Below are 16,367 nucleotides of genomic sequence, written 5' to 3'. Positions count from 1 at the left end.
AAAGCTGAGCTCCAGTGATTGCATCCTGACAAATATAATCGTTTAGTCTAAATAAAAACGTATAGTAGCTTTGATTAATTTATCTTTAAAATATTTAATTAAAAAAAAAAGTCTTTTGATTATGCCCTTACATATGAGATCTTGGAAATGTCAGACAAGATAGTGAATGCATTTTAAAAACAATATTTGAAATGTAATGATTATTTTTTGGAATAATGAATAATCTTTTGTGATTTTAGCCTGACGTGATATATTTTAAAGAATGGAATCACTTTAATTCACTTGATGGAAAATCTTTTCTACCCTTAGTATGTATGTTTTACCTAGAAAGCTGCCTGTAGTGTAACTTTAAATCTTTACACTAAAAAGTAATTATTGCCTATTTATAGACCTTTTTTTTTTTCTTAAAACGTTTAACTAAACCTGTTCTAGCATGACAGTGCCACTATGCACAAAGGAGCTTCCTCAACACATGGTTGTCAGTAGAGGAACGTGAGTGACTTGTGCAGATCCTTGAACTCAACCCCTACTGAACTGAACCTTTGGGATGGATTTAACTACCAGCACTACGCCTGGTCTTCTCACGTGACCTGACTGAATAGGTATCATGCATTTAGTCAATATTGGGATCTTGCCATTAACGAGACACATCAGCTGTCAGTGTGCCTAAAATGTTTGCAAACCTTTAACCACCCTTAGTTACCCTTATGCTGGAGTAGAGTTCGAATGCGTTGATGTTTTAATCAGAAGAAATTTTAATATTATGGGTTTCAGTAATTATGCACTGACACGAGCCGGTTATAAGGTCACACCTCCAGATGAATGCGGCGTGGCAGCTGCAGCCTCTGTAAAAACAGGTATGGTCGCCGTGACGTCAGCAGGTCAGGTAGTGTGTAGTGCGCCGAGGCGTTCAATTAGGTCCGTGGCGCGCGCACAAGCTCCTCGAGGAGATTTTCCAGCAAGGTGCTCTCGCTCTCTCTAAAACCTGTAAGTTCACCTGTTTGTTCATATATTAAACGTATTCTTTATGGACAGTGGGACATTGTGTCGGTGTAAGTAGTGCAGGTTTGAAACGTGTTAACTGTTCGTGTTCGGGCTTTACTTTACAGAGCTTTTGAACTAGCCGGAGTTAACTTTATATCATGTCTGTTTAGCTGTATTGTTCCTCAGGGTTCTAGGTTCGCTGTCAGCAGGTCTGGAATTTTCGCTTCGCTTGTAGCGCGCGTGTGTTATGAGTTTGTCACTGAAATCCACGCGATTAATGCTTTTTTTTTGCTTTGTTTTCACTTTTATATTATTGTGAGGATATTTGAACCTTTCTCTAACTGTAATGACTCTACAGTGTTGCTGTCATATAAACATTTTATCGCTTTAAAAGTTGTGAGAGGCCGAGCCAAGTTCATAGAATTCACACCGAGTGAGTCATGTTGCCAGATTGGACATGTTTCCTCATGATTGGGCCTTGGTTCATCATATGATTGGTAGAAGAAAATGTATTAAGGTGGGAGGTGTCTTCCTTTAAAAATCTCACAAGTTCTGAGAACAGTATTTATGACTTTGGCACGTTTTAAAGTGTGATTCGAGAAGTGGTCATCATCCTCACCTGGCAACCCAAGGTCGACGTGTCCGGCTTCACTCTGTAAACAGCAGGTTTGTTTGGACAGAGTGGGAGAGCTGTCATCTACACTGACTGCTTTCATTGCACATTACACTACATGTGCTGTTTAGTACAAGCAGTCATTTAAAAAATAATTAAATAATAATAAATGGCATCACCTTGTCGAAGAGTTCTTCATGTTACCTGAAAATCCCCATTGCAACTGATCCATCAGATTTCTCCTTGGCATAACTCACATATTTAAGCTTTTGTCTCAACCATGTCTCCTACAGGACCTTTTTCAGACAGGATGTCTAGTAGAAGGAAGAGCGAAGGATGTCGTATATGTGGCGGCAATCTACAGGGCAACCAACGCCGGTGGCTTTTTGCAGCACAAAATAGAAAAGGGGCCCAGAATCAGAGTCCAACGCGGTCACTTTACAGAGAGCCGTCCTCTCTTCTGTCACCCACCAGGTCTGCCCAGAGCAGCCCATGGGGTATGTAGTATACACATATAAACAAACATCCTGCTTGATGTGACTGGATTTTGAATGATCAATCTCAGAAGATAACAATAAAGAAATACGGGCTAAAGGAATAGTGTTTGTTAACATAATCTCTAACAATTGCATCTGCATGTGTGAGAGAAAATAATTTCAACATGCTTTCTTTTACAGAGGGGAAAAAAAAACAGAAAACCCATCTAGTTAAAACTCAGAAATGATGAAAGCCAAAGGGCATTTTCTGGGGCAGTACATCAAGATTTATTCGTTCACAAATATTTCCTGTAAATCTGCAGAATTCATGATTTCAGCGACAGGTCAACCATTCCACTTGGAATGGTCTGTGGTTATGCATTACCAGTGTAACAATGCATACTTTACTAACAGTGAAACAGAGTTTAACCACTGCCTTATAGACTTTACATTTCTTCTCACTACAAGGAAATATGTCAAATATTTTTTGTCATAATTCCGCATACACTAAAGATATGTTAGATAAAGACAAAACACATGGAACTTGTTTTTCTGCAGTGTACTTCTTCATCTTAGAAAGTTTTCTGTTCTTAATTACTAAATCCTTTTAATTTATTTCTTTTTTCTTTCAGGCAGTACATTATCTCTCGGCTCCTCAAATTCATTGCACAAGTCTCATACCCTTCCCAATCCTAATAAAGGAATGGACCTGCTCGCTGTGCTGACACACATATTAGGGCAGTCTGTAACACGGGGAAACGGGAAAGAGGAGTTTGTATGTGGCAAATGTGTTTCTGTACTCGAGCGAGTGTTTAAGTTTGACACAGTCATAGCCAGAGTACGAGTTTTGTCCAGAGAGAGGCTTCAGAAACTAACTCAGGAAAGGGATAGATTAAGACAGTGGGTGCGAAGTCTTTATAGGCAGCGCTACCCATCTGACCTGAGGAGTAGAGGAAGCTGCAGTGAAGATGACTTTGAGCTGGGAGAAAACGACTCGGGGAAAGCTTACCGAGAGATGCTGAGTGACAACATGGCTCTCGCGGCGTATGAATGTTGGTCTGAGAAAGCTGAATCGTGTCCGTATTTTAAGAGAACCGGAAAAAAATGCAACAAATCGAAAAATTGTGAATGTTGTGACTCCTTAAGAGTGTCCGATTCTGCTTACGAACATATTTGTGGAGTTCCTCGCCACCTACCACAGGAAGCCCAGTCTCCGTTAGGCCTATCTCGGGACAAGTCCCAGAGTATGCCTCTTCACTGGTCCAGAGCTCCATCACTCCGCTCTAGTTCTGCCTCCTTATCTGGTTCCTGCCATTCGCTAAAAGCACGATCCCGTACGGTTTCAGCACAATCGCTTGACTCTTTAGATTGTCATGATCCATTTGATTGGACAGATGAGAATTCGGTCATCTTGGACTCTATCCTTCATAAGCTGAAAAGTATAGAGGGAAAGCCAGTCAGGTCTCCAACAGGAAGTCGCATCCCAGTTTTAGCGAAGGGACCAAATGGTATTTTAGCAGATGGGTCACCTCCGATCAAGGTCACACGGGTGCTGAGTTTTGGACAAGGAGATGAACAAGAGGAGGAAGATTTGAATGGAGAGAGTGAGGATGTGCTGACTGAACTGAGGGATGAGTTTCTGCCACTGCATAGAGAGGTGAGGAAACTGGTCATACTGGTATTACATTCTGGCAGTTTTGCTGTTAAAATGCTTGTCATAGTTTTGCCTTAAAATGTGCAACGTGGATACATTTAAGCAGAAAAGACATTGAGTCTATATACTGTGGTAGTACTCATAATGAAGTATACAGTTATGACTGGGAAATCCTTTGACCTTTGCAGCTGCAAGAGCTTCAGTGCACCTTGACATTGATCCTTTAAGTCTCTGGAACTCTACTGAAGAGATGAACACCGTTCATTCAAATAACCTCAAAAGTAGTTTTTAGTGATTTATATTTGCAATATGTAGTTTGTCCATATATTTATCCACCATTTTATATTGTTTTATTGCAGGGCACTACAGCCAGAGTGCACCTTGTAGTTAAGCAGTTACAAGAGCAGCTGGATCAAGCACAGGCTCGTATCAGGGCAATGGAGGCAGGGCTTCAGAACAGCACCCATTCGGTCCCCAGTAAGACACATCCATCAAAGACGTCACTGTCTGAGGTAAGAAACATGTCATCACACAGCTAATTCGTCACCTATCTGGTTTTCCTCAAATCGCTTCAGTGTGTTTTGGTCGCTCCTACCGTTTTACAGCAGAAGTTCTGAGAAGTTGATTTGCATATTTCAGAACGAAAAAGAAACTGTTATATTGTGAGCTGGAACATCATTACATGGTATTTGCTTTTGTATTTAGGCCAAAGCCTTGTAAAACAGCCAAGAAGAGTAATGTGGTGTTATGGTTTAACACTGAGTTTTGTGGTGGTCACAAATACATTTTAAATGAAATTCAAACCAGCAAAAAAAAGGCATGTTGTGAGTTACACAACCTTGTAAAATGTGCAAATAAATCACACTGTGAAAGTAATTCACTACCAAAAATCTGTCTTTTTGAAATATCCACGTTGTTTACACCGATCAGGCATAACATTATGACCAGGTGAGGTGAATAACACTGATGATCTCCACATCATGGTACCTGTTAGTGGGTGGGATATATTAGGCAGCAAGTGAACATTTTGTCCTCAGAGTTGATGTTAGAAGCAGGAAAAATGGGCAAGCGTAAGGATTTGAGTGAGTTTGACAAGGGACAAATTGTTATGGCTAGACGACTGGATCAGAGCATCTCCAAAACTGCATCTCTTGTGGGGTGTTCCCAGTCTGCAGTGGTCAGTATCTATCAAAAGTGGTCCAAGGAAGGAACGGTGGTGAACCGGCGACAGGGTCATGGACGGCTCATTGATGCACGTGGGGAGCGAAGGCTGGCCCGTGTGATCCGATCCAACAGACGAGCTACTGTTGCTCAAATTGCTGAAGAAGTTAATTCTGGTTCTGATAGAAAGGTGCACAGTGCATGACGGGTCAGGGCTGTTCAGGGAGCAAAAAGGGGACCAACACAATATTAGGCAGGTGGTCATAATATTATGCCTGATTTGATTTCATATGATAATCAGTTTCCATTCATTGTTCTTTTTAGATTTTTGACCCAAGAAATGTATTTATTTTATTCGAATATTACATGAATTGACATGATATCAGTTAAATAGGCACATATCTAGTACTATGTCATTGTCATAATGGTGTAGGTGTGCTCTGAATGTGTGATCTGTCAAATGTAGAACAGGTTTTGTCTGTCCTGCAGCCTAGTTTTTCTCTGTAATGCAGAAATGTTGAGCGTTCAACATCGTTGTATTACCATTGTCTTGTCATGATGTATATAAGAAATACAGTCACGCATATATGTGTGTGTGTATACATATATATATATATATATATATATATATATATATATATATATATAGGGCAAAAGTTATTATGATGTACTGTTTTTAGACAACTTTTACAAATGACCTCTGTGTACACACATTTTAGTTGAGTTACACAAGGTGTTTAAGGCATGTCTGGGTGTGTGTTAATACTGTGGGTGTGGTGTCAAATGAAGAATTGCACAAATGCAGGTACACAAAACAAAAACATGTGCACACACACACACCACACACACTTATTTCTGGAATCTTCCTCAGTAGGAAGTGTTTACTCTGAGCGTAGGCTGTTCTCAGTAATCATTAACCAGCTGTTCAGTTGCTATATAACATGTGAACCACCTGTCCTGTCTAATAACTCTGTTAAAGTGTGTATACCTGTTTGTGTCATGTATTATTTAGGAACTGACTGAATTATGCCGTTGTATGTGAATGTGTGCATAATTGTCTTTTAGGGATCATTCATAGGAACATGTGTTATGATTTTTTTTCAGAGACTTCTATTGTATTTTTTGTTTTTTTTGTTATGAATTTATGAGGACAATGAACTCTTCTGGTCTTTTTTGCAGTATCCAAACAGCAACTCAGGGGATGAGAGTGGACTGATCCAGAATCTTAGCCATTCCCTTCAAAGCAGAGACAAAGTTATACAGGTTAACTCTCAAACTTGCAGCAGAGCAATTAAACTGCAAAAACACTACTAATCTCACGTCGGGTAAATGACTTGTGATTGATTTAGAGCTCTCCTTTTGTCAGGAATGTGTGACTTTGATCCGAAAGCTGTGTGTGGACCTTGGCTCAGGGTTGGAGGAGGCTGATAAGCTCATCAGCAATGTGACTGTCAGTCTGACTGATAGGCGTTCACAGCGAGAGGTGAGAGACGTGATGTTTCCGTAAGCATTCAGTTGCTCGGCTCTACAGATTTACTGTATCCCGCATACATTTGTTTTTTATTTTAATTTGCTCCAGAGCCTTAATATCAGGTCCTTATCTACAAAAGCGATTTAAACAGATATATTTACACCCAAGATTTGTTGGTCAAATTTATGGTGATGTTAGGTTACATATTGTTTACACAGTGCATCAGTGCATTTACATAGGCCATAAAGTACTAGGCTTAAAATATGATATTATTTTAAATATGATATTAATTCCTACTTCCTTTAAGGCTAATTTAATTGAAAATTATTATGCAGGCTGTTTTTTTTTCTATTGACAATACTTCAATTAAATCCTACTTCCCTGTATATACCTTTTTAAGAGAGCTGTATGTAATTTTATGCGCTTTAATAACCCAAAGTAGGGACAGTTGGGTGGTGTAAAGAATCTCATTTTCCCCTTGACTGTTCCTTCGTTTTTAGGAGGCCTTGGAAGCTGAGCTTACTGAACTGAAGGAGAAAGAAAGAAGTCTGCAGAAAGAGCTGCAGTCACTTCAGGAGGCAAGCAGAGGACAAGAAAGAGATCTCCTCACTCTCAACAGTGTGCTCCAGTCTAACCAGGATATCATTGGTGTAAGGCAAAAACAGGTCTTAGGTCAAATAATCCCACAATCTCAATGGTGGTTGTTGACTGATGCTCATTTAAAATAGTTGTCCTGTTTATAAGGTCAATCTCAACTCCTTTGGTTTTAGCATTTGCGAGTAGAACTGGCTGAGAGGACTCAATCGCTGCAGGACATGCAGAAAGAGAGGGAGTTATGGAAAGAGCGGGACACCGCCCTGGAAAAGATACTACAGGAAAAAGAAGCTCTCATTACTCATCTGCAGCAGGCAATAGAGAGCTCTCACAACGATGTTCAGGTTGACAGCCAGTTCATTTCCTGTTTATCTTCTCTTCTGCTTTGCTCTTTGAGATGACCTTGATATTGTCTTATCAGATTGTTCTTCTAGTGGTTTATGCCACATTCAGTGGAAATACAACACCAGTGACATAAATTATGATGTTGGTTCGTAGGCTCTTTCAGATTCTCTGATTGGTCGGGGTTTGCCAGGAGGCGGAGCTGAGGGTGCTTTGGCCAGTCAGGTGCGAGAGCAGGAGTCCTTGCTTTCTGTCTGCCTCAAAGATTGGGAGGTGCACACTGCTACCACAAGGCAGGAAGTCTCAAAACTCTGTACAGCTTTAGAAGACGCTGAGGCTGTAATACAGGTATGGTGACAGAGTGACAGTCATATTACTCCTCTCTGTTACGTTGTCAGGCTAGCTTGTTTTGTTTTCTTTGCCGCTCCAACACCTGTTTCATTTCAAGTTAAAGCTGTTTTCACTTACATTTTTTTCAGTGTTACTATTTTTAAAAAGCCGCATGACTATAAAATTAATATTACAAGTAGTAATATAAACAATTTTTGAATTGTTTTTAATCCCTTGTTTATTTTGCTGAAACCAGAGCAACATACACTGATCAGGCATAACATTATGACTACCTGCCTAATATAGTGTTGGTCCCCCTTTTGCTGCCAAAACAGCCCTGACCCATCATGCACTATATGCACTGTATTCTGACACCTTTCTATCAGAACCAGCATTAACTTCTTCAGCAATTGGAGCAACAGTAGCTGGATCACATGGGCCAGCCTTCGCTCTCCATGTGTGTCAGTGAGCCTTGGCCGCCCATGACCCTGTCACCGGTTCACCACTGTTCCTTCCTTGGACCACTTTTGATAGATACTGACCACTGCAGACCGGGAACACCCCACAAGAGCTGCAGTTTTGGAGATGCTCTGATCCAGTCGTCTAGCCATCACAATTTGGCCCTTGGTCAAACTCGCTCAAATCCTTACCCTTGCCCATTTTTCCTGCTTCTCACACATCAACTTTGAGGACAAAATGTTCACTTGCTGCCTAATATATCCCACCCACTAACAGGTGCCATGATGAGGAAATCATCAGTGTTATTCACTTCACCTCTCAGTGCTCATAATGTTATGCCTGATCAGTGTATTTGTATGTAATCTATTTTTTTTGTACATCCCATCCACCATTATATTAACTTGCTAGGAAAGCAATTGAAATGTCTTCTGTTGTGCTTATAGCAAACGAGTGGGTCAGTGTGAAGTAGAAAGAACATGTGTAGCTTTTGTTGTAGGAAGTGAAAAAGCATGGAAATGCCACCCCTTTCACCACCCAACTATACATCAGGCCATCGTTTAATTGACCTGTTATATAACACTAAAATAAGTAATAATAAACAAATAGTATAGTATTTGTTGCTCCATGTGTGATTTAGAAATATCCTTATTTTAACTGACACTGTGCAAGTGAGGAACATTTACATCCACCTTCTCTCCAAGTCAGTCAGAAGCCTCAACATGTAGAGAGATGCGTTACATGCCTGTTATGGAGAAGGTTTCCAAATCCTGTAGCCCAGAGGCAGTGTGAGATGGAGAGTATTTATAGAATCGAAGCCAAACTCTTGGAACAAACTGTGTTTTGAAATTGAATATTTTTCTAGTTAATTAATCAAAACTGGAAAGTTTCATTTCAACTTGCACAGTCCTGCTCTAAATAGGGATGTGGAGGCTCAGTGGTTAAGGTGTTGGGCTACTGATCAGAAAGTTGTGATTTCTAATCCCAGGTCCACCAAGCTGCCACTGCTGGGCCCCTGAGCAAGGCCCTTAACCCTAAATTGCTCAGTTGTATAAAATGAGATAAAATGTAAGTCGCTCTGGGTGTCTGCTAAATGCCAGTAATGTAAATGAATGTATTTCACCCCACACATCTATTTTGTAGGTAATGTCTCCACCTAGTGGTAGGTTCAGGGAATTTACAGAATTCTGATTATATGTGTCTCTGTGGATGTAATAGAGACACATATATCTTCGATCTGTTACGCATTTGATATATTTTTCTATTGATCTTTCTAACATCTTTACACCTTTTCCAGAACCAAAGGCAAAGTCACAAACAAGCCATCACAGAGCTATCAGAGCAGCTGAGAGACTCTCGCAAGGAGCTGAGGGAGATGATTAAAGACGCCAAGCTCGCAGAACAAGCCTGGAAGTCTGAAAGGGCAAAGAAAGATTTAGAAGAAGGCAGATTGAGAGAAAGTTTACAGAAAAGGGATAAACTCATCGAGGTATGTCTTCTCTCACATTCTTTCTCATGTCTTCCTGATCTATAGCCATATTTTGAATGGGTGATTTGTGTCCATTGTTATTGATTTACAGATTGCCACAATGTGATATTTATTGTTTTCTCCTCTTTTTTTTAATGCCAGCAAGTGCTCCTGGATGCAGAGAAGAGAGATGGCATGCTAATAGAACTGCATCAGGACATCTTCAGTAAGGTTGAACCAAGGGTCGGCCTCAAACAGACGCTATGATTGCAGTGTGTGTGTGTGTGTGAAGGAGAATGCCAACTATACACTGGACTGTATATATGCTGCATATGTATTAAGCTTAAATGACCATGTCTTTGTAATAACACTGCCAAAGATTGATGAAGGCCCTCAATTTAGCCTTTTTGTTGCCAAACACCTTACTGCTTTTAAGTCACTATTTTGTTTGTTTGTTTGTTTATAAAGTATGTTCTTGCCTTTAATTGTATTCCACAGACAGCAGTTATCTCCTTTCGGTTAATTGTAACCTGTTGACACTGTGTATTTCAAGAAGTGATGGTTTTAATTTATTTCTCAGCAAAACATAATATTGTACAAGGAATCCTTTACTACTGATTCTTCACCAGTACCGAAGTGCACCTGCTATTTTTTTTTTTTTATGAATGTGATTTCTGGGATTAAGCGAGGGGCCATTTTGAGTTGTTTTTGCCTATAAACTATTAATTTCCTCCAAGCCATGGAGAGAGAAATGTGTCATTCATTGATTTATGCAGTCAATGTTTTTATTTTCTAATTCATTAGTGCAATGGGATATTTTGTTTTTAACTTTTAATTTTTTTTAAGATTTCTTTGTTTAATTATTTATTAGGGAGTACAGCCAAGTGAAACTTGATGATCCCTTTTTTTTGTGTCTGCCTTTTGTCTTCTTTAAATGTAGGCCAAAAGCCTGTAATCTGACATTTAACATTTGGATGAGGTTATGTTCATGTGCCAAGTGATTTGTTCTTTCTTGAGAACAATAACAATAAACACTATTATCACATTAATTATACAATGAGCTCAAGATGTGTCATTAATAAAAAAAAAATCCTACTCGAAGGGTCAGAGATCACATTTTTACTGCCCTCGTGTGACCGGCTGAAAGGTAATGTGATAACTGCTGATCAAGTTGCAGAATGACCTTGTTGTTCCTGTCTGGCCTCATTCACTATATGGCTTAATGTTCTAAGAACCACCATATTAAACAATATCATTAAATTCACTGACAGCAGGGGTTTGGCAATTTTTTTGCCTTTATTCTTCCTACCATGTTTGCTACCTGCACTAATTTTGATGACCATAATGTTATAAATATTGGCTTATAAATATTCCTAAGAACATGTGGCAAATAAGCCCTTCGATGTAGTTTTCATGTTCAACAGCTCAAAGAGTTAGACAGCAGCTTCTCACACAACTTTGTGGGGGTGTGTGTGTGTGTTTGTATGTGTGATCTCAATCACCTATCAGTTTCAACAACTGATAAGCGTGCTGCAAAATAACTTCACAGGTAGCAACAGCTTGTATTTAGCAGAGTTATTAAAACTGGGATTCTTGTTTACAATGGTTTTGTTACTAGAAACTACAAGTTTTGGCTTTTAATAAAAGGTGTTAAAGTTTAAATGCATTTATTCAAACATTAACCGAGTTAGCAGGTGCTCTTATTCAGAATGGTTTGGTCTTCATGGCAGCTGCAAATAGATAACCCTCTATATACAATATATTGCCAAAAGTTTTGGGACACCCCTCCAAATCATTGAATTCAGGGGTTGGGCTCTGCCCCTTAGATCCAGTGAAAGGAACTCTTAATGCTTCAGCATACCAAGACATTTTGGACAATTTCATGCTTTGTGGGAACAGTTTGGGGATGACCCCTTACTGTTCCAACATGACTGCACACCAGTGCACAAAGCAAGGTCCATAAAAACATGGATGAGCAAGTTTGGTGTGGAGGAACTGGACACTCCTGACCTCAACCTGATAGAACACCTTTGGGATGAATTAGAGAGGAGACTGTGAGCCAGACCTTCTCCTCCAACATCAGTGCCTGACCTCACAAATGCGCATCTAGAGGAATGGTCAAAAAATTCCCATAAACACACTCCTAAACCTTGTGGAAAGCCTTTTCAGAAGATTTAAAGCTGCAAAGGGTGGGCCAACTCCATATTGCATTCATGTGCATGTAAAGGCAGACGTCCAAAAACTTTTGGCCATATAGTGTAAGTTCTTAAAAGAATTAAGCACGAGCTGGTATAACAAGAAGTCTCGCGTGACACCCAAGCCCAACGTGGCGCGCGCTGTTGCCGTTGCTCTGGAAACGGCTCAACACTCTTGTTCTCCTGACGCAGCAGAGTCAACATACTTTCATTCGTATTCGTCAAACTGGTCTGAATTGATCGATCGTGCTTCGTTTCAGCAGTGATGAAAGATGTGGTCAGATCAGCTCCGTGTGCCGGGGTCAGGTTCGGAGCTCAGGGTCGGCGGGAGGAGACGCTACGGTCTATCCGGCGCGCCGAGCGCTTGGTGCTCCAGTCCCATGTGCACGCGCTGGATTCCGACACACGCTATCGGACACCACCGTTTTCTGCAAAACTTCCGGATTTGGCTTGCAGTGTGAACGGAAAGCACCGTGATGATGATGAACCTAAATCCCCCGGCACTGTGGTAAGGTTAACAGTCCATATGCGCCAACACTATCAGATAGATAATGAATGACTGTAGCCTATCTGTTGCTATGCACAATACACCTCATTCAGGAAAATCACCACCGCAGGCCAGATGTTAGGACTTGTTTAAGTACCTCAGTATTCCTGCTAAGCCTTATACAATTGTATCAGAATATGGACCACCACAGACATCATGTGATCAGAGGTCTATAAGTGTCTCAGTGATAAATGAGTAAAGGAGATGCTGACACAGATGGGCTACACTCAGTAATTGTAAACGTGATAAAAAGGATAGTGAGTGTACCTGCGACTTATAGCTAGATGTTACCAATGAGGTGGTAACTGAGTATAACAAACATCTCTTTCATTTCCCCTGAAGTTGCATTCACTGGGAGCGAGCAGCCCGTTTCCACCACCTGCACTGCGGGACCAGAGTGCAGGTCTCAGCACAGCAGTGGCTGCTGAATACACCCGAGCTGTACGGCAAGTAGAAGGCCGTTTACGAAGACAGGCAGGGAGGATCACTGAGGAAGCCACTAAACTTGATCATCAGAAAGAGAAACTGGAGAAACTGTTACGAAGTGTCAGGACAGCGTTGGTCATAAACCAGAAAAACTCAGACGAGCGGACACGTAGACCGGCCACTGAGACAGTGAGTGAGGAGAGATCAAACTGAGCTCTGTTACAGGGTCTGGTATGTTTTGTCAAAAGAACAACCTATTTTCACAGAATGAGTCAATAGGACTGCCACATGGTAACTACAAAATATTTCCCTAACCTGTCAGTACACTCATTTTCTCCCCACTACATGCCCCACATAAAACTCTTAAAAATATTTAACAGACATGATACTGTCAAGTTTTTTGGATCCAGTGACTATAAGCTGAACAGCCATTGCGTCACAGTATTTCAAAAGTTTTGCTTTCCTGTTTAAAAGCGGTTTCAGCAGATCCAAACGATATAGAGGAAAGTGTTAAGACTAAGACTAGACAAAATAGAATGATTATATAGCAAGACATTTCTTGTGCTCTCGCATTTCTTATGTAGTTAAAATAATCTGTGATCCAAATGAAAGATGAAGTTTATCATTTTCAGAAGGGATTATAGGTGAAATTAATCACATAATAATTGTAATTTTGCAATATCACAGAGGATCTGGTTATTTTACTACAGTACTTCAAATTGAAGCAGAGCTTCCCAGTGTTTTACCTTTTACCCAAAAATTCATTTCCAGACCCATGTAATTTTAACAGGGGGGATGTGTTTGGCAATCAATATAAACAAGGATTGAAACATTCAATTTCAGACACAGCTAATGTGTTTATGCTGATTTTAGTTCCACGTCACAGGTACATGAGGGCTCTAAAACAACTCACTGCTGCTTTAAGGACTGTGTCTTAAAGTTGCTGTGTCAATATATCAAATGTTCCTTTGTTTTTCTTTGAAGGAAAAAGATGGAGCTGATCATCTGCTCTGCCATGAGAAGAAAGGCTTGAATGAGCTGAAGCAGAAACTGGAGACTCTGCTGAGAGACACTTTAAATCAGCTGCAGGTATAAACAAGACTATAAAAGGTGCAAGGACACAAGACATCTATCTCTGATGTGGTCTTTGCATCTCTGTCTTTAAGGCTCTAGCTCAGAGCAGCAGAACATTACTGGACTGTGCTTTGGAAAGGTCCAGGGTAATTGAGCTGCTCCCTCAACATGGATCACCTTCAGCAGCTGGGAATCTCTCATTTTCTCCTCTCTCACTGAAACCTGACCCCTCTGGTCCATTTACCCCAGGTAACAGACATCAGCACTTTTTTTTGAGACACACTGTCGTTTGAATTGAGAAAAATACTTTCGTTCACACAAGTAAAAATGTAATCTCAGAATAATCTCCAGTAAAGTGAGATTTTTTAATGTGTGTGTGTGCGGAAATCATCTCCTAAATCTACACACACACAGAGTGTAAAGAGGCACTAGAGTCATCCATAGCCGTGCTGCAGACGTCTCAGCAGCTCAGCAGGGGCATCGAACAGGTCATGTGCAACGCCATCAATAAACAGGCTTCTCTTCATCACACAGTCAACGAGGGCCTGTTAAAGAAAATTGCAGAAACCCAGAATCTACAGGTGAGATGAGAATCAAAAAGTTTTTTTCAATTAAGTAATGCCAAACATCAATTTTTTTTTTTACCAATATAAAGGAGCACAATTATAGGACCAGACAATTTAGGTTTTAAAATTAGTAGTTAATTAAAGGTACTGTACAGTAATTCAAGACTTTTCTACCCTGCAAAAAAGCTTGGTACTATATACTCACGTGTATTATTTGAGAATATTTTATCTTTTGTCATTTGAGACACAGCTAATGTTTCCATAACAACTGCAATTCACCACACAGGCAGCAGAGGGCACTAGAAATGAATAACTTTGTCATCAAAACTACACATAGATAAATTGCTGAAATATTTTTCTGTATATTATAATTTCCACCTTCAACCCATTATCATTTCAACATTAACCATTTACCTTCACTCTAGCATCTATTTCCACATTTATCTTCACCCGAGCATCTACGAACTACGATCTCTATGCCCATATCCTCCTGCTATCCCGGACAGTTTGCTAACGTCTACTAGTTTGTTCCATACACAAACAGCATTTCATACTCTATTAATTTATTATCTGCAGTATTTTTTCTTCTCAATTTATATAACCAAATTTACCAAAGATACTGTTTCAGTCAGAACTGTACAGTGTTTATTATAAGCTTTCTAGCTAATCTTGTGTGTGAGCATCTTTATCTGTGTTAACAATTAAAATATGATTTCCACTTGACTCACCCACACGATGTTTCATGCTTCTGGCTAAATCTTTCTTTCTTAGCAACGTCTAATGCTGAGCTCAGCAGCCACTAGAAAGGCCATCTACCGTAAACAGAGACAGATGCAGTGTGCCAGCTACAGCCATGGCAGAGCTTTGGTATGTGTTAGTTGTGATGTGTTATTTACAGCGTTGATAGTCACTGTATCTTTTATAGACACTGTAACTTTCACTTCAGTCCTTTATATCAGGAAAATCTCCCATCTTGCTGTACACTGTTAGACTAGACTAGTTAACCAAGTATTTATAAGATGAATCAGCATTATGTAATACACTCTATCTTTCTGCTCTAGGGCCCAGTCTCCTCTGATGATCTATTTTGCAGAGAGAGACTAAACAGGCCTGTTGTGCAGGTGTATGACAGACACCCAAGTTTCCAGCTGCCTGAGTCCAGACTCCTGACACAGGTAGCGTGATCAATATGATATCATAACAACAGTCACTAGTTGCATATCTTTACCTGTTTCTAATCCACTTATGATCTATAGCTATTAATTCCAGACCAATCACTTTATCTTAAATGCTGAAGGGGCTTGGATATCATTGAATGATTTAACAGACAATCAGGAACGTATAAATATATTTTTCTCACATTGTATGGTCTATGTCTGTCTTCTAGGGCAGTGTTGTGCTGAAGCAACATTTGGAGTGTGGAGAGAAAGCAGTAGAAGAGCTGCAGGTTGCACATTTGCAGCTGGAGGATGACTCGTGTGCAAAAAGAGTGGCAGCGAGTGTGGACTCCGGCATAATCCGGCTTCGAAGAAGGAATATTCCTCGCATGTTTGTCCAGTCAGCAAGCACATAAAATTAAAAACATATTTGTGGCAGCATTATCAAACTCATATGTACATCTTCGTGGCCAGTGTTATACAGGGCTGAGCATGTGAGTATGTTATAACTGTATTGAAGTTTTGAACAGATCCAGAATAGATTTTCATCAGTAATAAAAATTACTCTTATCATGGATAATCCCTGTCAATGTTTTTGTTGTTACTGCCTTTGTGGAGTTCGTGCTCTGCTCATGTCTGCAAGTGTTTCCTTCCACCTTCCAAAAACATGCCAGTAGGTGGAGTGGCTAAGATAAATTTCCTCTAGGTACGTGTGCATGCTGCCCTGTGATAGACTGGCATCCTATCCAGGATGTAATCATGCCTCGCGCCCAGTTTTCTCAGGATCCATTGTGACCCTGATCAGGATAAACTAGCTATGAAAATATTTGAGCATAAAGATAAACAAAAAGTC

At 40.1% G+C, this 16,367-nt stretch overlaps 2 protein-coding genes across 3 annotated transcripts; both read left to right on the top strand.

Annotated features, from left to right (window-relative positions):
* The first annotated feature begins 490 nt into the window (after positions 1–490).
* Positions 491–10,606, top strand: si:ch73-95l15.5 (golgin subfamily A member 4). 2 transcript variants are annotated; one of them, XM_058414400.1, is made up of 11 exons: positions 491–602; positions 1,891–2,094; positions 2,706–3,730; positions 4,087–4,239; positions 6,068–6,151; positions 6,255–6,371; positions 6,860–7,009; positions 7,130–7,297; positions 7,452–7,643; positions 9,379–9,570; positions 9,712–10,606. In XM_058414400.1, the coding sequence occupies exons 2-11, from the start codon at positions 1,908–1,910 to the stop codon at positions 9,814–9,816; spliced, it is 2,373 nt and encodes a 790-aa protein (XP_058270383.1). In that variant the 5' UTR covers positions 491–602; positions 1,891–1,907; the 3' UTR covers positions 9,817–10,606. The 2 variants fall into 2 exon arrangements, with proteins under 2 accessions (XP_058270383.1, XP_058270382.1); XM_058414399.1 differs by lacking the exon at positions 491–602 and adding an exon at positions 831–987.
* Positions 10,607–11,915: 1,309 nt separating this feature from the next.
* On the top strand, positions 11,916–16,366 carry tektl1 (tektin like 1). Its single transcript, XM_058414007.1, has 8 exons — positions 11,916–12,252; positions 12,634–12,906; positions 13,702–13,806; positions 13,884–14,040; positions 14,206–14,372; positions 15,129–15,224; positions 15,419–15,532; positions 15,745–16,366. The coding sequence occupies exons 1-8, from the start codon at positions 12,010–12,012 to the stop codon at positions 15,928–15,930; spliced, it is 1,341 nt and encodes a 446-aa protein (XP_058269990.1). The 5' UTR covers positions 11,916–12,009; the 3' UTR covers positions 15,931–16,366.
* Position 16,367: the final 1 nt, after the last annotated feature.

The sequence above is a fragment of the Hemibagrus wyckioides genome, linkage group LG17 (genome assembly GCF_019097595.1).
Source record: "Hemibagrus wyckioides isolate EC202008001 linkage group LG17, SWU_Hwy_1.0, whole genome shotgun sequence".
In the NCBI taxonomy this organism is placed as follows: Eukaryota; Metazoa; Chordata; class Actinopteri; order Siluriformes; family Bagridae; genus Hemibagrus; species Hemibagrus wyckioides.
This window is presented reverse-complemented; position numbering and strand designations above follow the sequence as displayed.

What these genes read in the sequence shown, in the direction of transcription:
- si:ch73-95l15.5 (XM_058414400.1), top strand. Translation starts at nt 1,908, where the DNA reads ATGTCTAGTAGAAGGAAGAGCGAAGGATGTCGTATATGTGGCGGCAAT. An exon ending in ATAGGCGTTCACAGCGAGAG is followed by an intron (nt 6,372 to 6,859) that starts GTGAGAGACGTG and finishes CTTCGTTTTTAG; the next exon opens with GAGGCCTTGGAAGCTGAGCT. An exon ending in CTAACCAGGATATCATTGGT is followed by an intron (nt 7,010 to 7,129) that starts GTAAGGCAAAAA and finishes CTTTGGTTTTAG; the next exon opens with CATTTGCGAGTAGAACTGGC.
- tektl1 (XM_058414007.1), top strand. Translation starts at nt 12,010, where the DNA reads ATGAAAGATGTGGTCAGATCAGCTCCGTGTGCCGGGGTCAGGTTCGGA. An exon ending in GTAGACCGGCCACTGAGACA is followed by an intron (nt 12,907 to 13,701) that starts GTGAGTGAGGAG and finishes TTTTCTTTGAAG; the next exon opens with GAAAAAGATGGAGCTGATCA. An exon ending in ACACTTTAAATCAGCTGCAG is followed by an intron (nt 13,807 to 13,883) that starts GTATAAACAAGA and finishes TCTGTCTTTAAG; the next exon opens with GCTCTAGCTCAGAGCAGCAG.